The sequence below is a fragment of the Delphinapterus leucas genome, chromosome 9, assembly GCF_059928025.1.
Source record: "Delphinapterus leucas isolate spDelLeu-1000000601 "Yukka" chromosome 9, BTC_Dleu_Yukka2, whole genome shotgun sequence".
In the NCBI taxonomy this organism is placed as follows: domain Eukaryota; kingdom Metazoa; phylum Chordata; class Mammalia; order Artiodactyla; family Monodontidae; genus Delphinapterus; species Delphinapterus leucas.
In genome coordinates, this window is record NC_143137.1 from 31,927,711 (window position 1) to 31,955,108 (window position 27,398).

General features: G+C 40.4%; 1 protein-coding gene and 1 pseudogene across 1 annotated transcript in view; one reads left to right on the forward strand and one right to left on the reverse strand.

Moving 5' to 3' along the window:
• Positions 1–27,026, forward strand: part of CTTNBP2 (cortactin binding protein 2) — a 159,002-nt gene extending 131,976 nt beyond the window's left edge. The window contains 10 exon segments of the mRNA XM_022582531.3: positions 9,639–9,791; positions 9,963–10,150; positions 13,685–13,863; positions 16,107–16,306; positions 16,661–16,843; positions 20,199–20,262; positions 21,322–21,454; positions 22,472–22,573; positions 25,671–25,867; positions 25,869–27,026. Of these exon segments, the coding sequence (XP_022438239.2) occupies positions 9,639–9,791; positions 9,963–10,150; positions 13,685–13,863; positions 16,107–16,306; positions 16,661–16,843; positions 20,199–20,262; positions 21,322–21,454; positions 22,472–22,573; positions 25,671–25,867; positions 25,869–25,911 (1,442 nt within the window). The 3' untranslated portion in view covers positions 25,912–27,026.
• On the reverse strand, positions 12,081–12,181 carry LOC115801768 (U6 spliceosomal RNA; annotated as a pseudogene).
• Positions 27,027–27,398: the final 372 nt, after the last annotated feature.

Here is a 27,398-nt window from a genome sequence, read left to right on the forward strand (position 1 = left end):
GAAAGGCATGCCCTTCAAATAAGCCGTTATACGGAAATAAATGTTGTTGCTTGGGGATCAGTTTAAGTTGACTTTTCAATTATGGAGCAGCTGCGGGATGAAAACTGGGAACCCAGGTGAGCACTTGCAAAAAATTATTTTCATGTACATACCATTGCATCTATTGCACATCCTATATTTTTCTTCTTTTGTTTATAAATTATCTGTTGGGAGCATACTACATAACTGGCACTAGAGGATACCAAGGGAGGTGGTGGTGGGAGCAAGTCCACCTTAGCAGAACTAAGCATTGCGTTATTAGTGCAGTTTAGAATTGCACGGTGATAATAAGGAGATAGGTTTTTAATAAATATTATTATTATTCATAAATTCTCTACAACGAAAGCACCCCTATTGCTGCACCTGGGGTGCACTTCTTTCTCCACGTCATTCTTAGTATGCCATTTGCTGGCACTTTGCTAAACACATGACATGCATTAACTAACTCATTTAATCTCCACAACAGCCCTATGCAAGTTGGTATTATCTCCATTTCAAAGGTGAGGAAAACAGGCATAGAGAGTTTCAGGAACTTACCACAACTACATAGTGGCAGAACCATGATTAAACATGTTTATTAATAAAAGTTTTCAAAAATCTTAGGCTCCAGAGCATAACACCCCAAGCTTCAGCACAGGTGGAGTTAGTGTAACTCTGCATAGTATATAGCATGACTAGTGAAGTAAAACTGAAATGGACCAACCTCTGGTCTCCAGAGGCTCAAAACCACAGGGACCCTGGGGAGCGGGTGAAGGAGGGAACTGTGAGCTGGGTGAAGGGTGAGTTGAAATGTGAATTCAGGTCTCTTTTTTAGGGAGAGTGGTGATTCTTATCTTTGGAGCTGTGATCAAGGGAGATACCTTGTGGCTGGGACAGCTGGTGACCAGGTTGAGGAAGAAGGAAATTACCAGGAGTTCCTAAGTCAAGAAATAAAATTAAGAGGCAGGTTTAGAGGGGAACTGAGGAATCCACAAGCCTAGAAGCACATTTTGGGGACAAGAAAATCCCACCAGAATCTGAATGTTGCTCTAGTACTCAGGCCAGTCTTTGGCCAGAAACTAGTGAGAGTAAGCTACAGAGAAAAGCTGTTTTCTCTAATGATGATACTAACAATAGCTAATGTTTATTAAGCTTTGACTCTGTAAACACCCTGATTTATAAACACTTGAGACAAGAGGTTAAGTACGCTGCAGTGAGGACGCAGTGGATCCTGCAGTGAGGATGCAGCACAGTAGGACTCAAACTAGGCATTCCGGCTTCTCAGCCGGACCCGAGTCACTGCCCACCGCTGCTCCTCAAAAACTCACCTGCCAAAATTTTTTTTTCTCCCCTTAGTTTTATAACAAAAGCCCCCTATGGTTTTCAGCATTCAGTCTTGCTTCATTTTAGAGTAAGAAGTTAAAATATTGTGCTCTCACCCTATCAGAGTAGATAGCAATTAGACTGAATGCTGCTCTAAACTTAGAGAGCTAGAAAAAGAAAAATCTGAGAGCAGTGAATTAGGTCAAGAAGGATGCGAAGGTGACCAACTCAGCATTTCTAAATCCTTGGGGAGCATCTTCTTAGAAAGAACTCTTCTTCCTAATTTCTCAGTTTGGTGAGTCTCTTGGCACCCCACAGTTGGAACTCAGGTCCCCCTGGCAGAATTGAAAACCTAAATGCCCATAGGTGCCAAAAAGCCACATTAAGGGGTGAAGCAGGCTGGTTGGGGCTGGAGGGGAGGGGAAGCCTGTCTCCATCGCCACGAGGGCAGCAGCTCCCAGCTGCGAGCAGCTGAGTGTAGACTCAGTGACGTGAGATCTTGTGACTTGGAAGAAGCCAGACATCCTGGTTTTTAAGTGAAAATTTGGGAGGTTTTTCTTTCAATGTTTCAGTGTTTTCAACTGTCTTAATTTTTAAGCCATGTTAGGACCGTCTAGAACCCCCAGGTCCTCTGAGTCATGGACCCCTCACTCCTGTCCCACAGCCAGTCCACGGTCATGTCCTTCCAGATGGATCTCAGTGTGCCTTTATGCCTCCTTTTACTATATTTTGTCTACTTTCCTGTAAGTGGCTGCTCCGTCTACCTCTTGTGCTCCCTGAACAACCTTCACAGACCACCAGACACCTGATTAAAAGCACTCTGTGATTCTTGACTCCCACATGCCCCAGTCACCCACTGAACTACATCAGTCCCATTCAGGGTCTTCCATTCTAGGACACTGATCCACTTAATTTGCTTATCGGACCCTTTTTAATTTAATTTAATTTTTTGAGATATAATTGAGATACAACATAGAGTAAGTTCAAGGTATACAATTCGTTGGTTTTTTTTTTTTTTTTTGCGGTACACAGGCCTCTCACTGTTGTAGCCTCTCCCGTTGCGGAGCACAGGCTCCGGACACGCAGGCTCAGCGGCCATGGCTCACGGGCCCAGCCACTCCGCGGCATGTGGGATCTTCCCGGACCGGGGCACGAACCCGTGTCCCCTGCATCGGCAGGCGGACTCTCAACCACTGCGCCACCAGGGAAGCCCCAATTCGTTGATTTGATACACTTCTATATTGCAAAATGGTTACCACTGTAGCATTAGCTAACATCTTCATCACGTCACATAATTACCATTCTTTTCTTACAGCGAGAACATTTAATATTTACTCTTAGCAACTTTCAAGTATACAACAGATACAGTATTAACCCCTGAAACTTATTCGACTTACAGCTGAAAGTGTGTACCCTGTGACTGACATCTCATTTCCCTCACCCTCCAGCCCCTGACAACCACCATTCTACTCTTGTTTCATCAGTTTGGCCTTTTTAGATTCTACGTACAAGTGATATCATGCAGTATTTGTCCTTCTCTGTCTGACTTATCTCACTTAACAAAATGCCCTCAAGGTCCATCCATGTTGTTGCAAGTGGCAGGATTTCCTTTTTTCTCATGGCTGAATGACATTACATTGTATATGTATGCCACATTTTCTTTATCCATTCATCTCTTGATGGATAGTTAGATTGTTTCCGTATTTTGCTCTTGTGAATTATGTTGCAGTGAACACAGGTGTGTGGATAATCTCTTCAAGATCCTGATTTCATTTGCTTGAGATATATACCCAGAAGTGGGATTGCTGGATCATATGGTAGTTCTATTTTTTGTTTTATTGAGGCGCCTCCGTACTGTTTTTCGTAGTGGCTGCACCAATTTATATTCCCACCAACAATGTGAAAGGTTCCCTTTTCTACGCATCCCCACTAACATTTGTTAACTCTTATTGATGATAGCCATTCTAACAGTTATGAAGTGATATTTCATTGTGGTTTTGATTTACATTTCCCTGATCGTTAGTGACGTTGAACCTGTTTTCCTGTACCTATTGGTCATTTGTATATCTTCTTTGGAATATCTGACCCTTTTTAAAAATAGGTATCTAAGTTCCAGCAGAATACAGTATTTCTTCCTCACATGTCCTTTGCTTTCCCACCGTCCATGTCTTTGTCTATGCTGCAGCTTTCATCTAGAATTACTCTAAAATTTCATCTAGAATAAGCATACAAACTGCCCCCCCACACACACACCCATAACTACTGCATGGCAGGTACTATGTAAAGTACTGTGTGGTACAGGCCTGGTTAAAATAGACATGGAAGCCCCTGTTTAAATACTCTGAGGACACCCCCAAGTGAAGGCTTGTCTGAGCCCTCCAGGTATGCCAACTACCTCTGATGAACTGCAGTAGGCTTTGTTTACCTCTGTGCCCCACCTAACTATAGTTCAAGGCGGTGAGGATATTATTTGGGCTTTTGTGTTGGTCCACACACATGTTATGAGCTCCTTGAAGGCTAGTAATGTAGCTTATTCTTCCATTCCACCTGGTACACTGATGGCCAATAATTACTTGTTGAATGAGTGCATGAACCTGATACAAGAAGTAGCATGCGCAAAGAAAAAGGGAATGTTAATCATATTTAGTTGTCAGCAAGTGGAAGAACTTGCTAACAGTGGAGGTAGAAAGAAGTAAGATTAGAGTGCAGTTGTTGAGACAGTAGTTGATGATAGGGCATAAAAATAGAGTGAATTGGATTTGAAAAAAGGAAGTTTTCAAATGACAGACTGAGGCCAAAAAATCTCCACTCTACTCTTATGTAGGAAATAGTGTAGCATCTCCAAATATTAAAGGATTTTTATTCTGTATTGGGCTTAGTAATTTATATGTATGAAATCCCTCTTTCTTTTTTTTAATAACAAAAGTAAGGTATAAACACAAGATTCACCTGCTGAGGCCTTGAGTGCAGTTATCCAAGTTAGCAAGTGGAGCTTATCATAGATCCCTCATTTGACTTACTCCCCACGTCTGGTCAGTCCTGAGTTCTTTTGAATCTGCTTCCTATATCTCATCTCCACCTCCTGCTCTCTAGTCCCCCTACCACCTATCATTTCTTGCTCAAGGGCCTATGGAGGCCTCATCACTAACCCTTCTTATTTCCTCTGCTTTCACTCCTTCCACAAGCCCTCTGCAGGTTTCCAGAGGGCTCACCCTAGAATAAAAAACTGCTCATGACAATTTCCTGCTGTTATACTCCAGTGGCTCCAGAATAAACGCTGAAGGTCTCTGAATGTTACATCAAGAGCATTACCGTCTGGCTTTGGATCTTCCCCTTGCTGCTGTCCATCCTCATCTTCTAAAACTCCATCCACTGTCACCATCATTTTCATAGCAGTAGGCCCCACTGCTGCTGACTGGTGGCCAATGAAGAGATCATGGAGAACGGAGAACGTACACTTTGAGTAGATGGGGACATCAGAAGCTTCTGAGCAGTGCCAGGGAATCACAAGTGAGCCAGAGGGAAGGACCGGTGGTGTGGTGCCGCTTCTTTTGTAGTGCAGAAAGCCCCTAGCAGGGAATTTTCTTTGGTCAAAGGGTGATGGAAAAGGACAGAATGTAGAGAAGGCTGAGATCTGGATCAGAGAAAAGGAGCTTCTAGGCTGTTCCACTTAAGCTTTTAGAACAATTAGAGGACAGGAATTATGTATCAGCTACTGTCTTGCGTTTTTTTGTTTTTTTTTTACGAAGAAAGTAAACTGATCAAATCATATGACAACCAAGTGAGGAATATACTGATTCATAAGGTGTTCTGAACTTATTCCTGGTTTCTAACTTTATTTTCTTAAAAAAAAAAAAAGTTTAAACTACTTATATTCAGCTGGAGGATAGAACGTTGAACTTTCATCTTCCAATGGGCATAGCACGTACATTCCTTATATGTTCCTCTCTACGACTCTAGAAGAAAGCCAGTGAAAAGAGACACAGAGAATGAATAAAAGACGTGTATGAGTGAAAAAATACAAGAAGGAAGAGTAGCAGATTTGTTTTTAAATAATTAGCTTTAAGAATCTAAAACTTATATGGAGACTAAAATGGCGCCAGTGAAGAAAAGAATGTAGAACAGAAGATCAGTTCAAAAAGAATGGTGTAGCACTTATGCAAGCAGTGGGTATTTTGTGTTTATTTTAAAATAACATCTTCCTTCTCATATTGACTTTTGTGAGAGACCATCACATCACATGGCTCAATTATTATTTGGTAAGGAGGGTCTGAACGTGTATTAGAATTGGGTCATATTTCTCCTCAGTATAAGGTATTGAGTTAGGTTAGCAAGACAGATACATTTTAAAATTACATGTGACAGTGGTAGTAAAAAAAAAAAAAAATTAAACACTAGATTGGTATTTTAAAATAATACTTAGGATTCCTGAGAGAACTTTCTACTTCAGAAGTAATAAAGATAGAATTACTGTAACAATATGTAATTGAAGTCTACATAAATGAGTTTCTTCCTTGAACCCTGCGTTACCGGAGGCTCTTTGGAGGTCCGTCCCTTGCTTCTCATCTGGACTCAGAGCATCATCCCTGCAGAGCCTTGTTTTAAGTGGACAGTGTAAAAGATGGGCTGCTTCCATCTCCAAAGAGGAGATTATGGACTTGGGGTCACCTTAGATATAAAGGAGTTTGGATTTAACTATAAATGTGATATGTTAATTATTTTTAAGCCAATGAGTCTTGCTCTAGAACTAGCTATCCAGAACTTATAATACAAGGGTATGAAAAACGACTATAGCCCTGAGCCTAGCCAAGTCTGATTAAGATTACTGACCTCTGGAGAGGGGCAGAGCTGACATACCTATAAAGTTGGAAGCAGGGGAAAAAAAGGGTAGATTAGTTTCAGAAATAGGGCTTTGAATTAGCATGGGGCAAAGGGAATCCAAATGGCTGACTTTCCAACAATAGGCCGAAAGGAATCTCTGGCTGTAACATGGGGTGAGTGGCCATCTTATGTCTCCATGAACCCTGATCAGAGGCTGAATAATCCTTCAAACCCAAAGGTGTAATGAGTTTCTGTTTCTGTGGTTGGTTAATATTTTAGAATTGAAACCATGTTAAATAACTTGAACTAGACATGCTGTTTCACAACTAAAATGAAATTTACATTTGGACCAACTTGCTTTAGGTTGTTGAACTTAAGTGGTCCGATGGAGAAGCAGATGTTACTGAAAAAACTGAACATATGAGGCCAGCAGTGTTGAAGACAAAGCTTTTCACCAAAAAACCCAGTCTGTTTGACCCTTGATTGGTACCTCAGAGGAGGCCAAGATGAACAAAGATGAGGTGGAAACCCAACCCAACTGTTATGAACAGCACTCCACACCCTTTTTGTCTAGGGCACAAGCTGTCCATTAAATGTGGGGTTAATTAAGTCACTGACAATACAGTCCTTGCTTGTGGACTCAGGAGAATGAGTTTGTGTCTTTCCAGGAGACCTCCTGCAATCCTATAAACTCGTTTATTTCCAGCCTGAATCCTCCCTTGCTGCCTCCATCCTTTTGTCCCAGCCCCTGCTGGACATCTCAAGAGCGATGCCTCACTCATCACTCCGGCCTGAAACATAACCCATCACCACCTCCCCTGCCTCAAGTGTTTTCCTGCTCATGTGCTCTCCGTCTCCAGTCACTGCATGGCCTCTTCTCCAGTGGGAACTTCTGAGTTGTCTCTGCTATTCCCTCTCTGCCCCTCTCTCAAGACATCAACCACTGAGCTTTGCTCACTCCGTCTCAGACTATCCTTTTGTTCTGTGCCTTGGCCCTGGATGAGGCTCCTGTTACCTCTTGTCCTCACCTCAGCAGTAAGAGCCTGTAGATGGGTTTTCTTGTTTCTTTGCTCTCCTATCAATTCTTCACACCAGAGTGAGATCTCAAAGCAGGAGTCAAATCTTGTTTATCCCCTCTTTAAAGACTTCCACTGATCCCCAGAGCTGGTAGTTACTCCCTTCTGACATGACATCCTGGGCCTTCCACTCTTCACTTGTGGCTGCGTTCTGAGACTTCATATCAGCAAGTATTAACCCTGACCGCACATAAAATGCCAATGCCCCAGGCCCAGCACTGACCGACTACATCACAGCCTCTGGGGCTGGATCCCTGGGGACTGTAATGTGTAGCCCAGAGTGAGGACACAGCCTGCTGCCCTGCTGCCGACAGATGGGGCTCCTGGCTTCCATTCCGCTGATGTGACTCTACCCAAGCTCCCGGCCTGTCCTGACTAGACACACGTATCGGCTTTGAGCTGTCTGTCATGCTACTCTTGCAACTATTCTGACCTTGGTTTGAAGCCCTCGTCCCTTCTAGGACTGAGCTCTGCCTGGCCTCCATTCTTCTGCCTATGCCATTTCTTAAACCTAGAAAGCCTTCTTCTGACCTGTCAAGATGCCATTCCTCATAACGGGTCCAGTTTAAAATGCCACATCCCCCCAGTTAGAATCAGTCACCTCCAGCATGCCATGGTGGGGCACTGGAAAACATTTGTTGAGATGCAATTACACGTTCCTGCAGACACATTCTAGCTAGAACTAGCCATACACTTAACACAAATCAAGGCAAAACTGGAGACCTTCAGTCGTTAGTTACAGAAAAGCAGATACATAGACCATTCATCCTGGTCTGGTTTTGTTGTTGCTGGGTTTGGTTTTGTTTTTTTAAATCACTGGGTATAAAAGATTTGTTAGTTTATCGTTGTTTTAAAAAACTATAGGTTTATCATATTTCATAAAAAACATATTTTTGAAATAACACTTGAACCTGAGAAGCATAGAACTGTAGCACTCTTTACTAAATAGCTCTGTGGAAGGGGATGCAGCACACGCCAGACACTAGTGTAATAGCCCCAACAAATACAACTCAGTTGAGAGGTGGCTGGCTTTGTTTCCTGTCTTCTAGTTTTTAAAGGTTTATAGCATCCAGAAGAGCTATTTCAATCTCAGAAGATTCATTTACAGGGACTTCTTTTGAAAGTGAAAATGTATTTGTGTCTATAGTAACTAGGAGGTGGAATGGAGTATAATGTATTTGTGAAAAGTGGAATACTTGACAAAATCACTCTCAAGCATTTTAAATTAATCTTTTTTGCAAGGTTAACTTACCTAAGACTAGGGCATCTTAGAATCTTCTAAAATGTTAAAAAGTGATTTTTTTACTCATTGGTATATAGGAAGTATTATTTATAAATACATACATATGTATATATATATATATTTCAACTACAATATTAACAACATTGGACTGTTTCCAGTTGCCAGGACACTGTTTCAGTTACATTTTATCCACTGACTTGTCTTCTACATATAATAGCAATCTTCCATGTACTTTCCGTCTTTCACTTTCGGTTGACATGCAGTTCAGCCCCCCGTCTTTAGTGTGAGGACCCCTAAAATAAGACTCACAAGTCCAAGATCGCGGTCCTTCCTTACCACTGTTTCTGAAACCTGAGTCAAATCTCTTTAACCTCTCTGAGATCTGTAAAATGAAAGGAGGGACCTGCTGGTCTCTGAGGTCCTGTCTCCATAATTTTATGGATATTTTACATATGTGTAATTTAAAGATCATTTAAGGATTTTAACATTTTGTATTCTGAAATACCCATCTATAAAATACATACTGCCTATTTTTACAGATCAATGAATAATTTAAAATAAAATTGTCATTTAACCACTGACCGGGTCACAAAATAGAACATTCCCAGCTTCCAGAATGGGCCCATGTGCCCCACCCCTGTTCACAACGGGTGGGGCACATGGAGGTAACCACTAGTCTGTCTTCTGTGATAATCATTTCTTTGCTTTTTTAAAATAGTTTTACTATCTATGAATCCCTAAATTATAAGGTTAGTGTTGCCCCTGTTTGAACTTCAAATGATAGCATCATATTGTGTGTAGCCTTTTGTGATTTGTTTCTTAATATACCGTTTGTGACAGGTCTTCATGCGGTTGCTTGTAGCTGTAATTTGTTCACTTTCATATCTGTTGTATGAATATACTCCTATCTAGTCTATTGTTGGTAGAGATTCGAGTTGATTCCATTTGGAATCTGGTGTGGAACTAATGTTGGATCATTGTGTCTGTGTATCTTCAACCGTATTCAGTAATGCCAAACTGTTTTCCAGAATCCTGTACTCTCCCAGCAATGTCAGAGCATTCCCACTGTGTCACGTCTTTGCTAACACTTAAATCTTTGCCAGTTTTTATAGGTTTTTGTAAAATCTTTAATCGCTGAATTTCCTTTTTGACCACAGCATGTCTGATCCCAGTGAAACAATCTCCTGCTAACAAGAAAATCATCATCATCTTAGAGAATTTGGAAAAATCTTCATTGTCTGAGTTACTGGGGGACTTTTTGGGACCTCTGGAAAATCGCAGCACTGAAAGCCCCTGTACTTTCCAAAAAGGTAAAGATGGTAGAGAGACCATGCTGAGAAGCAGGCTGCTTTGAGATCCTTCTAATCTTTCTGTTTCCCAGAGCACATGTTATGCTTCATGGTCGTCTTTCTTTCACTTATTTGAACTTGTCCCCTACTGTGGCTTGCTGAGGTTGGACTGTTGCTTTTGGTTTGTTTCAGGAAACAGAGCGTCCGAATGTTATTACTTTCATGAGAACTGCTTTTTGTTGGGAACCATTGCCAAGGCCTGTCTCCAGGGCTCCGACTTGCTGGTGCAGCAGCATTTCCGCTGGGTACAGCTGCGGTGGGATGGCGAGCCCATGCAGGGGCTGCTGCAGAGGTTCCTAAGGAGGAAAGTCGTGAATAAGGTAACAAACCACAGGCACAGCCTATTGCTGGGAGAGGGGCCTTTAGTGTCAGGTGACCCAGGCTTGAGCTGTACCACTTACTGTGTGGCTTCCAGCAAGTAAAATTTGGGGATATGCAAGGGTTAAATAGGATAATGCATGTAAAACCCATAGCAGTTTCTGGACTATATTAAGTATTTCAAAAAACAAATAGGTTTTATTTTTTTTTATTAACTATTCTCGAGGAGTCTCTCCAAGTTCTAAACGCTGTGGGAAACAAGATTAGAAAATTAATCACTCTTCTTAAGGAAAAGCTACTGCTTCCTTGGAGCCTTCATTATCCATCACTCAAGCTAGTTTTAATATTTGTTACAGTGCGCTATTAAAAAGTCACATGAAAAAAATTAGAAATCTCTATCTGTTGACACATTTTCAAGAATAATAATCACTTTTAGTGATTTTTCAGAATAATAAAATATTCTGTATTCTATCAAGATAACAAAATTAATTCAGTGCTGACCAACTCGAGTATATCACTATTTAATATTCATAAATTGGGCCAGTAGCTGAGTGTCTGGGTGGACTTGAAATAAAAGAGCTCGATTTAGCAAGATTTTATCATTTAAGCCTGCACAGTTGGGCCACACTTGGAGGACAGGATCTTCATTGTATCAGCACAGGATTTTAAGCTGTAGGTAACACAACACCCCACTGCTAGCTGCTTCACACACACAGAAGGCTTTTTTCCCTTACATAACCAGATGCCTTGCAGTCGGTGTTGATGATGTCCATTCACACCTCTGTGATGTCAGGTCCCAGGTCTGGGTGAGTCTCTTGACCTCCCTTCAGGATTGCAGGACTTTGGGCATCACGCCCTCACACGAACTTGTTCACAGGCAGGAAGCAGGATGCTGTGCAGAGAGGGAACTTCGGCTTCCTTTGTCTCCTCCTTATCAGGGGGAAAGAATCTTTTTCTGAAACTCCCAGAAAGAAGATGTCCCCTGAATGGTTTCATTCACCAGACTGGTTTCATGCACACCTCTCCACCAGAGACCTTGGCTAGAACTACCTTCCCAAGGCCAAAGCTCTCCACCAAGTTCCTGAACAAAATTCAGTGTCCGTTATGTTAGAGTGTGTGAACGTACATGCGTTTGTGGAGTTGGGGCCATGGGAGGCGGGTGGAGGGAGAAGTGTGGGATGGGAATGCCTTTGGTAATTCAGTGAACAGTGCCTGCTAGTGGTGATTTGCGTTAATATCTGAAATTCCTAATTGAATCAGAAGTCCTCTGTCCCAAGCTCTGCTAAAGTCAGTTGCCTGGTCGTAAATATATTCTTTTGACCAAAGCACATCTATTATATGACCTCAACCAGTAGGAAGAAAGGTGAGGCAAAGACAGTCATAGGTATACAGCTTTTCAGATTATTGATACTTCCATTAACTTCATCACTATTAATATTTAAATCTTATTGCCAAAAAATTCACCTAAATAATTGCAAAAGAAACCAGTTTTTTTTCTTAAAGACTTTATTATTTTTAGAGCAGTGTTAGGTTTACAATAAAATTGAAAAGAGGGTACAGAGATTTCCCATCTACCTCTTGCTCCCCACACATGCATAGCCTCCTCCATTATCACCAGAACGGTGCCTTTTCTTATCAAGGAGGAACCTACACTGACACATCAAAATCCCTGGTTTACCCAAGAGAAAAACATGGAACGCTTCAAATTCACCTAAATAATTGCAAAAGATACCAGTTTTTTTTCTTAAAGACTTTATTATTTTTAGAGCAGTGTTAGGTTTACAATAAAATTGAAAAGAGGGTACAGAGATTTCCCATCTACCTCTTGCTCCCCACACATGCATAGCCTCCTCCATTATCACCAGAACGGTGCCTTTTCTTATCAAGGAGGAACCTACACTGACACATCAAAATCCCTGGTTTACCCAAGAGAAAAACATGGAACGCTTCACGGATTTGCGTGTCTTTCTTGTGCAGGGGCCATGCTAATTTTCCTTGAAAGGTACATCTTACCTGGTAAAGCATACCTCTTTTCCCTCCTCTGGCTCTCTGGTAAACATAGTTTGAAAATGATTGATTTTACTTATTTGGAAAGGAAAGTTCCAAGCTTCAGGCTCTACACTTTCCTCCATTTTGTTTGCGAATGGGCCAGTGGGGTGTGCTGTGAAGAATAGAAAGGGGAGGGGAGGTAATGCCTTTCATTTATCAGGAATCACTTCAAGTAGGTTAATAAAAACGGATTCCAGAGTAGGAGTACAATGGGAATGAATGACTCCTGCAAAACGCCAGAAATCTTGTAACTGCAGGATGGAACCAAATATTTTGGGGCACTTAGAAGCACACTGGCACGTGATCAAAATTTCTTTTTCCAGCTCCTTACAGGGATATAAGTAAGCAGACCTTTTTTGGACAATACCAGGCTTCTGGTATTTAATAAAAAATAGTTATACTTTCTTTAGGAGGAAATTAATATTCAGCTATTAATTGTAGCACATGATCTCATTCTCGCTGGAAGAGGATCAGAGAAAGTGGGAGAAATATGATTGTTCCTCTTTTGAAGAAAAGGGAAACTACGATAACACATCCCAAAGCCTCATGTAACACAGTGCTGTTACTTTAACGGAGCTGCTAGAATCACTGAACCACTCTTTCATTTTTTCTAGGCCAAATTTTATCCCTTCATGTAGGACATAAAAACATTCATGTATTATCCTCAGTCTTAATATCATAATTCCTTGGTAAAGTAGAGATTTATGTGAATCTGCTTTCTTACAAAATACAGAGTCAATTGCTGTATCTGACTTCTAAATATTTGAGAGATTCCTCCTCATAGTAAATAAATCTTTGTCCTTTTGTGACTCCTCTGTACTACCAAAAAGGGACCTTTTATAAGATACAATTCAACTATTCAACTATAAGATATAATTCTCCCATTCAACTGTGTGTGTTATACAGTATTACTTAAAATTTGCACATTTTAAAATTTGAAAACGTACTTCTTTATGCTGTCAGAGCATTTTGATGAAGTTAGCATTTTAGCTGAGCCTTCCTTCTAGGGAAATTAGAAGTAATACAAGGTGAACATGCCACAGATCCAGGTATGCCATCTTATAACTTACCCAAAATATTTAATGTAATTTTAATTTCATTTATTCAGAATCCTTTTTTGAACACCTGCTATTTGCAAGACCTTGTGAGGAATTCTATACACATGTGAAAAATGATTTCTTCCTGAATTGATGTTTAAGAATTCATCCAAGTAAGACACCTCATCCAAGGTGTCTTACTGCACTATCATGTCTGAATCCTTTCATTGCACGTAATAAGCTACAGATCTGTATCTCGTGCTAACACACGTCATAGAGTATGTTATTGCCTAGCCCTCTTCCAGCCACCCCAAGTGAAGGTAAAATCAGATTTGGCTACAGTTTTTACAGTTTGAATTTTTATATTTTTAGTTTTGGAGTGTTTGAAACAAAAGGACAAGAAGCACTGTTCTAAACCAAGCCCGCGTCTTCCCCCCTCCCTGTCTCTAGTTCAGGGGTCAGGTGCCCTCTCCCTGCGACCCCGTGTGCAAGACGGTCGACTGGGCCCTGGCTGTCTGGCGCCAGCTCAACTCGTGCCTGGCCCGCTTGGGCACACCGGAAGCACTTCTTGGGCCAAAGTATTTCCTGTCTTGTCCTGTAATCCCCGGGCACGCCCAAGCGACAGTGAAGTAAGTGTCATTGATCCTTCTTTGCCTATTTAAAGTAGAGCCCTGGCTGATTGGGAATGTTTGGGGGTGAGAAAGCTGAAGGGGCCACCTTGGGCCACCTCTTGTCATGAACACGGAAAGCCATTGCCCTGTGCTCTTGTCAGAGGACGACCATGACTCGTGTGGTGGGTACTTCCTAAGGAAACTATTTTGCTAAGACTAGATGGATCCCAATTTCCCTCTGTTTACAAAACTTTCATCAGACTCATGTGCGACTTGCTGGGCAGTGTCTCCTGGGGAAGGCCCACATGAGACATTAGGTCAAGTATCCTGTAACCATCCCCCTACCCCACCTCCTAAAAAACCCACTTACATTCTGTCGATGAATTGAAAAGCTTCCTCTTTTATTAATGAGACTTACGTACTTACTGTGTTTTAGAGCAGCTTATGAAAACAGACATATATACAGTAAGGTTAATGAAATAGAAAATTAGAAAAAATTTGTCACCATCCAGCTTACTTAGGGTTCTGTGATTCGCTGTTAGATTTGATTCTGTACTTTCTGGCATCCTGGACAGAAATCTGTTTTGGAAAGCGGGGTATGCAGATAATATGTCTTCTCTATTGTAAGACAAGCTGTCAGTTTAATAACAGCTAATTGAGGGAACACAAGAAGTGCTATATTAAAAAGTATACAGCAATTTCTTGTTAAAAAGCAGAAATACATTTATTCATTTAATTACCCCTTTCTTTATCAGTATCATGAGTAAATTTAAGCCTTTTTTTTTTTTTTTTTTTTTTAACATCCAGAGCCTCAGGATTCTTAGGAACCAGTTTTGGCCTTTCCTGTCTGCTGCATGGTCATTGTCAAGAGCTAGAGGCTCTGAGATTGTTACCTTATCTGCAAGCTGACAGGTTAGCCTGCCACATTCAGGATGTGGCTTCTGACCCAGCACTGCATCACTCAGAGCACAGCCACAGCCTAGGCTTCGTATTTGCATTGGTTTCCCCACCTCCTCAGGCCCTATGGGGTGATGCATAGTGGCCCAGGTGGATGCTGGCTTTGCATCAAAGCTGTGGAACTGTGAGCTTGGGAATCGCCCAGTTTTCTAACGGGGATGCTGGCAAATCTGCCCAGGAAAGAAATATAACTTTCATTATCGTCAGGAAACAAATCTGCCCTCTGCTCCAGAAGGAGACACTGTCTCTGTTTTTCTAAGTCGGTTTACGATACTAAAACAGCCTTGAAAAGATAATCCAGAGCAACAGCTGACACAAGAGGTACAGAAATGCCACGGAGAGTTCGCTCCCAACAGCCATATTGAGGAGCTGCCTTTTTTAAAAAAATTATATATTGTTTTAGCCAAAGCTTATATCATCTTTACCCCTTCAACACCTTTAGGAGTACTCTTTTCCTGAACTGTGTGTCACTAGACATTAACAAAGCAGGACAATAGATGCTTGATACTGAGTAAATAGTTTTAAGGGTCTTGAAAGGCTTATGTCAGTATCTAATAACTTTGAAAACTTTCCTATTCTGGGAGATGGAGTTTTGTCTACAGCCTTTAACTGTATTAACTGTTTCTTAATGCTGCAACAAAGTGTAATCTTTTTTGAAGGAATTTTGATTGGCAGTAAGTGCTCAGCATCTGGGCTGAAGTCCCGCAGCAGCTACAGCTATTAACGCAAAGAGTCCACCTGAGGCCATAGCTGGTTGATCCCATGCCCTCTCTACAGGGCTAACCCACCACTGTGTAGACGCTGAGCCCTTGCCTTGGGGCAGGCAGATTTAATTTGCCAGGGATCATAAAATGTATCCCAATTGCAGAAATACTAAAATACAATATACGCATCTTATTAAGGAAAATGGCAAGTAAGTTTAAGCTATTTAGACACAGACTTTCAGGAAATCTTTTTCCAGACTTTTTAGTCTATAAGGTTTTCCATGTATTTTTTCCCTTTCCATATATTTAATTTTATATGTGCATTCATTTACTCAACACTCCAGCTCTCCAGGATCTTATAAAGAAAAAGGTGAGAGACATGTTAGCAGTTTCATTTGAAATACATTGTGTTTTTAAGGCAAATTCAAACTACCTTGGTGTTGGATAATTTCACGTATTCCAAAATGACCTGGGAAAGGTAGCCTGTCCATAGAAACACTTAGGTTTTGTTTCACAGTCTTCCAACCTGTTCCCCGTAGAGTTGTGTGTGATTCCTGAGAGGCTTGGTCCTAACTGTGAAACCCACTCCTCTCTCGGAAGGTGGATGTCTAAGCTGTGGAATGCTGTCATTGCACCCAGAGTTCAAGAAGCAATATTGTCCAGAGCCTCTGTGAAAAGACAACCCAGCCTTGGGCAAACAACTAAAAACCCTAGCCAGGGGCAGCAGGCTGTGGTTAGAGCTGCTCTTAGCATCTTGCTTAATAAAGCTGTTCTGCATGGCTGTCCCCTCCAGAGAGCAGGTATGTGGGTTCATGCTGGGAGGAGAGGAAATTCACACTCTTATGTAATGCTTGCTTGAATTTGTTTTTAAGGCGCTCTATTTTCTCTCTTTGTAATGAGAGAAATTATCTCCATGTAATGGATGTTGCACAACACAGCTTTAGAACTCTCTCTTTTTTCATTACTGGCTCATGTTTAAATACCAGACTTCAAAGTAAAGTTTGCTGGTTGACAAAAAGCCTGCTTGGGTATTACAAGCCTGTGATTTTGAAGAGGCTATTTCTTTAAGTATTGGAAATGTTGGATTTTACTTGACTCTGAAACTGCATTATTGCTTCTGTCCTTTTGACAAAACATGGTTTATGCTGTTTCAGAGCTAGACCAGCATACAGCCGATTTCAAAGGAGGAAGTTTCCCTTTATCCATAGTTTCAAGTTACAACAGTTGCAGCAAGAAGAAGGAGAGTGGTGCCTGGAGAAAGGTGAGCACCAGTCCTCGCAAGAAGTCTGGCCGGTTCTCTTCACCGACCTGGAACAAGCCGGACCTGAGTGAGGAAGGTAAGGGGGGCAGGCATGTCACCCACACGTATGTGGGCATCCATGAGGTGGTTTCTGAATGCAAACGTGCTTTGTTTTTATCACTCTGCATTCAACAAAGCAAAATTCTGAGTATTTCAGATACATATTTTCATGGAATAAAACACGTGGTAGTTAAACTCCAAAAATATTTGAGAGCCCCCTACCTGAAAAAATAATCTTTCATACTAGAATTCTGAAATTAAATCTTTACCATGTTAATGGTCATCTGCTTTTTATTAATTTGATTTTCTTGGGATGCACACAATTATATTTATGTAATACAAATTGACACATAAAAGGAAAGAAATATGCCAACATGCATTCCTGAGCCAACCTTAAATTTTTAGAAGTATGTGTTCTAGACGTATTTGATACCAGTTTAAGGTCTTTACAAGTGAGTCAGCTTTACACATTTTTTTCATACATGGGATGTACTGTGTACCAAGTTTTATTCTAAGCACTGGAAATAGAGCAGTGAAAACAGGAGGTAAAAATACCCCCCCTCATAAAGTTTACATTCTAATAAATTATTAGACCTCTTCCTTTTGGCTCTGATAATAGCATAATCAGTTGTACAAATTTTAAATGTCCTCCCTAAAGGCAATCATATTTGAAAAGATGTTCCAACCTCATATGCATTGTGGATTTCTGTTACATGTAATTGAGGTCTTCAGGAGCCCCCTTGCACCCCAAAATGTTCTGTTTTATGTAATTTTATGGCAAGTTGACAGCAATGGGGTTGCTAAATAAAAGAATATGATGCCTAAAATCTTTCTTAAAGCAGAAAAAGTTGCTTTTATTACTATATTTTATATTGAAGCTTGTATTGATTTTTAATAAAAATTTAATATGGTTTTAACCATATCAGTACATGCCAGAGTTCTGTAATTACCCCAAGTATGTGAAAATAAATTGTGAGCACTTTTTTAAATGACTGAATGGACAGTCACTGAAAAACAATATAAACTCTCATTGTAAAGATAAGTTTTATGTATTTATAATGGGATACATTCTGATCCCAAAGGCTTGCCCTTACTTCCTAAAGTTAGAGTGTTTGATTCAGGGAATAAAGTCATGAGACTCTAGCCCCCCAGTAGAGCCAAGAGTCTCCCTCAGATGACTTTCTGTAACAAGGATTATACCTTTTACCTGTTGATCCCTTGAGAGTATCCAGAAGGGCTCTACGATGAGGATTATCATCTCCATTTACAGAGAGCAAAACTGAGGCTCAGAAACCCTTGGTTACCTGCTCCAATTCACTTCTACAAACAGGGGGTTCTGCAATCCCTGTTTTCGTTCCTGGCGAGTCCAATGCTGTTTTCTTCAGTCTGTGCCACTCATAATAATCCATGGCACTCAAAGGACACCCATGCAGGCTCTTCACTGTATCATTTCCAAGTGCATTAGAATTCCTTTAGGGCTCAGGACCAGCTGCTTTCCTGAACAATATAGATTGCCAATATAGATCAATACTTTAGAGTTGACAAACAAAATCCATAAAGTGAATATGAACTGAAAACAGTATTATGGAAATAAGTCTAACTTGGCAGACTGTATCAGGCAAAACTGACTTATAAATTATTTTAAATTCATTTATATTTTTAAAATAATTATTAGTTGTACAGCTATTGGATATATCAAATATTCTTTGAAACATGAAAACTTCGATGAATAAAATTGTGTGCAACCATAGTTTACACTGACTTCAACGCAGAGATTTATAAAACGCATTGGCCAGTGTTTAGGTGCATGAACCACTGATTGGTTAAGGACCAAAGGTGGACATGCCTCTAGTTTTTAATTTTTTTTATAATAGTAACTTTTTCTAATAATTACATTTGATATAAAAATTATTACAACAGGGCTTCCCTGGTGGCGCCGTGGTTGAGAGTCCGCCTGCTGATGCAGGGGACACGGGTTCATGCCCCGGTCCGGGAAGATCCCACATGCCGCAGAGCGGCTAGGCCCGTGAACCACGGCCGCTGAGCCTGTGTGTCCGGAGCCTGTGCTCCGTGACAGGAGAGGCCACAACAGTGAGAGGCCTGCGTACGGCAAAAAAAAAAAAAAAAAAATTAATACAACCATGTTTGGGTTGATTTTTGATTTTTTTGACATCATTGGTTTAAAAAAGAAAAAAACAAACCAAAAATAGAACCCTTTTGCATTCCATGCAGACCACTATGGAAACTCATAAAATTTAATACAGACACAGCCTTTTTCTTTCCTGACCTAAACCAAGGCTGAGGGGCTGGTCACAGGCTTCTGGAGAGCAGGGCCCAAGGCTGTGTGCACTTACATGGTAATTAGGGGAAACCTACTAGTCATGGCTTTCTGACAATAATGACAAAAGTATGGATGAGGAAATATACAGAGATTCTTTGATGATCTGCTTTTGATCTGCTTTTAATCAGGATATATCAAATTCGACTTACTTTTCAAAATCATTCTTTAGAGATTAATCTGTGCTAGCACCATTCGTACAATTTTAGAATTAACTCAGAAGCAACTGTGTTAATGAACTTATAAAATTACAGTGTGTATTATAGAAAGACATTTTGAGTCTAAAATGTTTTAGTGTTTCTCAAACTTTTTTGACCATAACTCATAGTGAGAAATATATTTTAAAGCCTGACCAGTACACACAAACCTATGCATTTGCATGTATCTAACTGATACAAATTTATATATTTACTGCAACCTGTGCAATCTGATATTTCCTATTTGTTTTTTTAAATGGGTTGAAATATGCAGTTTGAAGAAAATTGGTGTGACATGCAGTATTTGTTTTAATGCTGTGACTTCTTGTATACTGCTATTTTGTTTTCTGTAAAACGCAAAGCAATTAAAAGTTAAATTTCTACACACCAAGGCCACCCACACTGTAATATATCATAGGGCCCAGACATCAAAAACTGCTTCAGATCTACACAGTCAGTAACTCGTCAGTAACATTGGAAGGCAAACAAAGGGAGAGAAAGGGAAATTACCATCATCAAAAGGCACGTATTAACCCCTTTTTAGGTACTTCGAGAACAAAGGCCTAAGGATGTGGGGGCTTGACTGGTTAGAATAGGGTCCATTGATGAAAGCAGAGTTGAGGATTCCTGAGTTGAGCCTCAGGTGGTGTGAGTTGTACTGTCTTTAGTCATAAATATATCAATACATGAGGTTGTTGGTCATTCCCTGACCTTCCACAGGGCTTCAAGAGATGGATTTAATCCAAAAACAATATGAAAATACAGCAGAGTCCATAGCCTGTTTCTTTTAAATACAGAGTTCAAGATGCACAGGGACATTCTGCTGAAATGTGATTACATTTTTTTTCTTTAAACAGGTATCAAAAATAAGACTACATTACAGCTGAATTGTAACAGGAATGCTTCTCTGTCAAAACAAAAGTAAGTTTCGCTTGTAGATTTAACTCATAACAAACAATACACATTCTCATGATTAGTCTGTGCAACTATGAATTTCTTTAAAAAAAAAAGTTTCCGAGCCTGTTTTGCTTTTAGTTTGTTAAAAGGTTAGAAATATCATTGGCTTCATTTTGTACCAAATTTGATAGCATTTGACAAAGATATGGTAACATCCTGCATTTGTGAACTTTTAAACAGACTTTTAGATGACTTATTTTTTTTTTTTTTTTTGCGGTTCGCGGGGCTCTCACTGTTGTGGCCTCTCCCGTTGCGGAGCACGAACCCACGTCCCCTGCATCGGCAGGCGGACTCTCAACCACTGTGCCACCAGGGAAGCCCCGTGTTTGTTTGTTTGTTTTTTAATGATAGATTTACAGAAACCTAGTGTGACTTTTTTTCTTATGTTGCTCCTAGGGAATTGTTGATTATACCTCCAAACTTGTAAGCAAGCTGAAATAAGGAATTATTTATCATAGAATAAAAATGCTTGGTAGTTTGTAAATAGGTCCCCAGTGTACCCCAGTAATTTGTGTGCTCAATCACTTGTCAGGTAGCATTTAGGACCCTGTGCCCTGGTTCACAGAATTACAGAAGGGGGTGAGGGGGGTCATTGAATCTGCATCACATGCTGTTTCTGCCGGGTCCACTGTTAGATCTGTTGTACTCAACAGCCTATAGAGTATTTGTAATAACTATGTTGTAGGTATAAGGCATTTGTTAGAGAGAAGGGAACCCAGGAACTGAGTGAGGTGTTGAGGACAAAAAGAAAAGCTGACCTGTGGTCATATTGCTAATGTGTGGTAAATTCATATTTACTCCATTATCACACTGCCCCCTGCACACAGTGTCTTAGCTTTATCTTTGGAGACAGAGAAGAAGAGGGAAGAGTAAGGCTGGAATGTCTTAAGTGAAAGTAGATTTCTTTGTGTAGTAAAATTGTACCCTATTGAGAATTTTAAGTGGGAGTTTTCAAAGTCCAGCGGGAGTGGGTTGTTGCGTGACGTTGATGGATGCCTTTAAAGGATGTTAAAAACTTTTTAGGTTTCTAGAGAACGATCTATCTTTGGCGTTGAATGTGGATCAAAGACTCTCTCTGGGTTCGGATGATGAAGCGGACCTTGTCACGGAACTTCAGAGCATGTGCTCCAGCAAATCTGAATCTGATATAAGCAAGGTAAGCAGGATGCTTGGGGGAGGACATTGAATGGTTCCACCCAGCATTCGAGAGACTTCTTAGAGCCACATCATAACTCTCACTCCCTGACAGAAATTCCTTATCAGATAGCATGTTAATGCTCCAAATCAGAACATCCCTTACCTTGCTTAGAAAAGGCCTTTCTTCCAAAATACCCCTTCTACAATAAGGGAGCTCTGTTTAGCACACCTTCTCTGAAAAACCTGAAGTGTTAATTGCGTTACCACAAATTACACCAATACATCCTTTTCCTTTTCGTACTCCTAACTTTGGCCCATAAGTCACCAGTCAATAAGAGAGCATTACAGCAGCCTTGTGTTCTGGATAGAATGGCAACTTTCCTTACAAATAAAAAAAATAAGTGGCCTGTGTAATTTGTTTAGTCAGAGTCTTCAAGCTGTGAAATTTGAGATCCGAATACGGATAACAGTGACCCAAAATCTCGAAGCATTAACAGCATCAAGTTCAACCTGTTTTGGCACCTGATATCCGCAGCAAATTTGACCAGACTTCCTTGATAAATGCCTTTTACTTGAAAGGGACCATAAGAAGGTAGTTATAACTTGTGCAGCTTCTGCCCAAAGACTCACCTATTGTATTTAGACAGTCATAATCTCTGGCCAAAGTAGAACTGACTAGCTTATTTAATGTTGCTGCAAATGCGTCGAAATAACCTCTGGAAAAATAAGGTAACAATGAGAAAAATAAGGTAACAATGAAAATCTTGCAAATTTTATATCCTTTCATTTTGTGCCAAGTGATTTTTTTTTTTTTTTAATAGGGCTCATCTGGTTGTCTTCTTCTGACTTTAAAAGACTTTTTCCTTAGAGGGTATGTCTCATGCATTTGCCGTCAGTTTCACATGAAGACTTCAGGTCTTCATATGAACATTATGGGACTTGCACGTCTGTTCTGTAGAGCTTCTGACAGTAAGAGAAGGATCCCACTTCTGTTGTGGGTTTTCCACGGTGACTTGATAAACTGTATATCTTCCAGATTGCTGATTCCGGGGATGAGTTAGGGAGGTTTGATCGTTCAGGAAACCACCCTGCATTTTCAGCAACTGTTAATAATCCAAGAATGCCAGTGTCACAAAAGGTAAGTGTCCCCTTTCCCTCCAAAATGGGACAAAGAAGGACTGTTGTGGAATTTGACTTCACAAATCTTTAAAAGTGACTGTGATGCACATTGAAACCATAGTTGGGAAATAAATAGGATAAAGGCAAAAGTGTTCTCTAAGGTAATCAAGGTTAGAAAAATTATTGTTTGGATAATAGCTTGAAAGAATCACATAGAACAGCATTCTTTTTCCTTCTATTTGATGCCAAAATTTTGGGCGTCTTTTCCATTTGTTTATGCCGAAACTAGATTTCTGTCTTCTATTGCTGTATTTTAAAATGGGATATTGAATTTCATTTGAGCACTATTTTGGAAAACTAGAGTTAATTTTAGCAAAGTGCTGAGTGATGATACAGATCTACACACACAAAAAAAAATCTCATTCTGGTTTACTTTAACTTGCCATATCATGCATGTTTCAGTGAGAGACCTTCCTTTAAAAACAAATCAGAATGTCAAATAGAAGATGTCAAATAGAAGAGCCAGGATTCCAATAGAGTTCCTCAACCTCTTGAAATAACTTATACGATTGGTTAATAAATGCCAAGAGTTGAGATGGCCCAGCATGGTACTCCTGGGTGAACAGGAACAATAAAACGACTTCTTATCTGGTAGTGATTTTATGAGGATGCATATTTTGTAAGCTCACCAAGCCATGTCGATTGTGGTTCACATCCTGTTCTCATCCCCTCGCATGGCAGCTGACACAAACCTGTTGTGGGGAGGGGGGGGAGTGCAGAAAGCAGAATTATAAAGTCAGGGTGGTGAGACTGTTACATGATTAACCCTCCTTTGATCACCAGACAGCCCTGGGCTCCCCTGCCCCTGCTCTCTCACGGCTTCGTTAGGTTTCAGTCCTGATTAGTTACGCGGAAGCTGTGTGTGTTGCGGGGAATATTAACAAGGCTGAGTTCTTGTATAAAAAATACATAACATGATTATCTGTGAAGAAGAACATGACCTGTCTGGCTTACTCTGTATAGTATTTGCTTTTTTCCCCCAATTGGGAACAGTTTAGAAGCACAGCAAAAGCATAGTTTGGAGAGCAGGTAAGGGAGGATGACTAAGGAGGTGACCTGGGGTCCCTGCGGAGAATTCTGGCTGGAACATATTTGTTCAGGAGCTGGGGTTCAGAACACCTTTCTTCTTGGGCCTCCAGGACCCCTTCCTTGCACAGCAGCCAGTGGGAAGGGGTGCGATGAGCCACTCTTTGTCCGCAGGGCCCAGTCACTTTCCTATATAAAAAGGTTGACTGGTAGTGAGTGGCAAATGAAGACAGTTTTGTACCTCTTTTTCTCTGTCACAGGACCATATTGGGTTGCTACACTGAGGTACTGTCCAGAAAAATAGTACTGAAGGGAGGCTAAGCTTTGTTTTAAAAGGGACCTTTTTAAAAATATGGATCATTTTATACTTTCTGGGCTCTTCAGAAAGAACCATAGAGTTGTTTAAATGTGCAGTTTGATGCGGGTATTAGGAGGACAGCTGCCCCCTATTGCTTTGCCCACTGAACGCCTTGTGAGGACTGTGCCCCGTGGCTAGATGTTCTTCTCAGAACCTGCCAGCAGAGGCTGAAGTATACTCATTTGGCATTTGCCAGCCTCCTGAGAGCTTCACAGGCTCATACCTCTTCTACTGTGATAAACTCAGCGAGCATTTCTTGGTTCGATGCCCAGTCTCTTCTATTATCAGGAAGTAATTCCCTTTAGAAGTAAGAGCTGTCTGCGTTAGTTGAAATCACTTTCTCCTATGCGGTCAGAGAGGGGCCTATGAATCAGGTAGCATGTCAGCCAGGTAGCATGTCGGCCAGCCTTCTTAAACAATTTACATAAATACAGATTTAAATCATCAGGAGAGTAGATACTAATAAATGTTTTCTTCTCATTAAGATGCAAATTAAACCCCCTAAAGCAGAAGTTCTCATTCTGATGGCATAATGAAATCCACTTGAGGATTTTTTTTTTTTCCCCAATCCCCGGTACCTGGACCACATGCCCTAGAGGTTCTGATGTAATTGGTCCAAGGTACAACCTGGACGTTGGGGTTTTTAAAAGCTCCTTGGTGATTCTCATGTGCAGCCAGGGCTTAGACCCACTCTCCAACACATACCTCTGATCTCTCATCCTCCTTATTTTCCACCCCATTTCTTTCCAAATATGTCCTTAAACGTCACTTAACTTATTTTTACATGTAATTTACTATTTCAACAACATACCCATCTTCACCCTTCCTTCTTCCCATGGAACCCTTTCCTCTTCACCTGTCATAGCCCATACTCACTTGAGTTCAGTTCTGCCACCTGGCAAACATGAAGTGAGGCCTACCCAAGTGAACTCAAGATCAGGGAAAACAGCATGAGTAAAAGGTCTTATCCCAGCATCATCACTCTCACCTATCCAACTCTGGTTCCTCGGGGGCAAAATGAGAGACCTAGACCAGGTGCAGAAGAGTTCTGAAACACTAGGAAAACAAGAGCATGCAGTTTCCAAGAATGGAAGATCTTGAGCTCCTTAGTCATAGAGAATTGCTACGCAGGAACTTTAATTCACTACAGCAGAAGCTCCATCAGAGCAAGGATGGTGCTCTTTTACGTTCTCTATTGTAAGCCGAGCATCTAGAACAGTGTTTGTCTTGTAAACATTCAAAATATGTGTTGAGTAATAGTCCAATTAGATCTAAAGGCAGAAAAATTAAGTGACGTGCTCAAGGTGAAAGAGTTGAATTGTAGAACTGCTTAAAGATGGTTGGAGTAGTCCAGTTTGATTTCCTCAGGCCTAGGACTTCATACAGCTCCAGCTGGTGAGGAGACCCCAGATTCTGGCACTCGATTCACTGACTCCTGTGTCTAGCACTTTTGTGATACCACAAAGGACCTAATGAAAATCAGCCAGTGGGTCTATAAGACATTAAGCATTCAGCTTCTCCCCTCCATTGTCTTTTGTTCATTTTTTCATGAGAACTTAAGAGAGAAACTCCTACCTGCGTGTTCAGGGACGGAGAGGAGGAAGTTAGGACTGATCACAGAAGTTGGGAACAATGTCAAATTGACAAGCTATTTTGTTTGCCTTTCTTGCAGGAGGTCAGTCCTCTCAGCAGCCATCAAGCGACCGAATGCAGCAACAGTAAATCAAAGACTGAGTTGGGTGTTTCAAGAGTTAAATCTTTTCTTCCTGTTCCTAGAAGTAAAGTCACCCAGTGTTCCCAGAACACCAAAAGAAGCAGCAGCAGCAGTAATACAAGGCAAATAGAAATAAACAATTCAAAAGAAGATTTGAAACTTACACAAAAATGAACAAGTAGAAAAACCTAACAAATAGGCCTGCCTACCATATTCTCATTCTTCTGTATATTTCACACAGAAACCAAGGGACAACAAGATGTAAATACCTTTAAATGAATCAGATGTTTTCACTGCAATATAAAGTATGAGTGCAGGACCACTATTCAGTTTTTTGTAAAGTGTATTTATAATCAACATTTAGGGTTTTTTTTTTTTTCAGTTCTGTAGGATTGAACTGCAATACCAAGAAGTTATACCCACTTTTCAAGTAGTTTTATAATAGAAAAGTCATAATAGTTTTACTCAAGATGTTCAGGGGTATTAAAACAACTGTCTGTGTACTGTATATCTCTATATATGTACATATGTATATTTAAGAAAGCCTGAATCATTGCATACTACATGTATGCAACATTGGCTTAGATAACAGGTACCATTTTAAAGAGATCATAATTTTATGTTCACTTGATGAGAAATGACTAGAATGGGGCAATAACAAATCATTTCTCAACAGTTACTTTTCTTAAAAGCCATATTAAGTATTTTTAAGTATTTTGCCTGTTAAAATTCTAGTTTCCAGTTTTAAATCTTTTAATGGTTGCATCATGTATATTTATGCTTATGAATTTGCATTATTGACTCCTGTAAAATATGAAATTATATAATGCAATAAAAAGTGTTATCTTTCTTAACAAAAGTTTTATACCTAAGTGGATATAAAAAAGTAAATGCTTCAATAAATGAGACTTAACTCCTCTTCAATTCTAGTGGCACAATGGATAATATTTTCTAGACGGTTTGTTTCACTAATGAAATGACTTAACTCAAAAATTTAATATGCCTTGACACCAAATAAAATATTGAATTAGTGAAATAATTTTGCTGTAGTTTCTATCGCTCTTAGTTTATCCATGCAAAAGGTATTTGTGTTCAATTTAAGGACATTTGTAAAACTGGTCCTCCATGTTGGTATTTCAGTAGATATTCAGAGAAAGACTCACACTTGTTAGAAAGTATTAGTTGGTTTAAACTAAACTAAAACATTTCAGTGGAGCTCTAGGAATTAATTAGGTGCTCATTGAAAAAAATTTTTTCATACATACAAAACAAAAGTATAATTATATACCAAGACTCATTTGCTTGTCTGAGAGTACTAAAAGTCCTTTCTTGGCCAGAATGGTTATTTACATTAAAGTATATACATGTGCATTGTAACTATATTACACTTTGCAAGTATCTTTAAAAAATGTATAGTGGGGGCTTCCCTGGTGGCGCAGTGGTTGAGAGTCCGCCTGCTGATGCAGGGGACACAGGTTCAAGCAGGTTCGTGCCCCGGTCCGGGAGGATCCCACATGCCGCGGAGCGGCTGGGCCCATGAGCCATGGCCGCTGAGCCTGCGCGTCCGGAGCCTGTGCTCCGCAACGGGAGAGGCCACAGGAGTGAGAAGCCCGCGTACAGCAAAAATAAATAAATAAATTAAAAAAAAAAAAAAAAAATGTATAGTGAAGATTAGGCCACATGGGG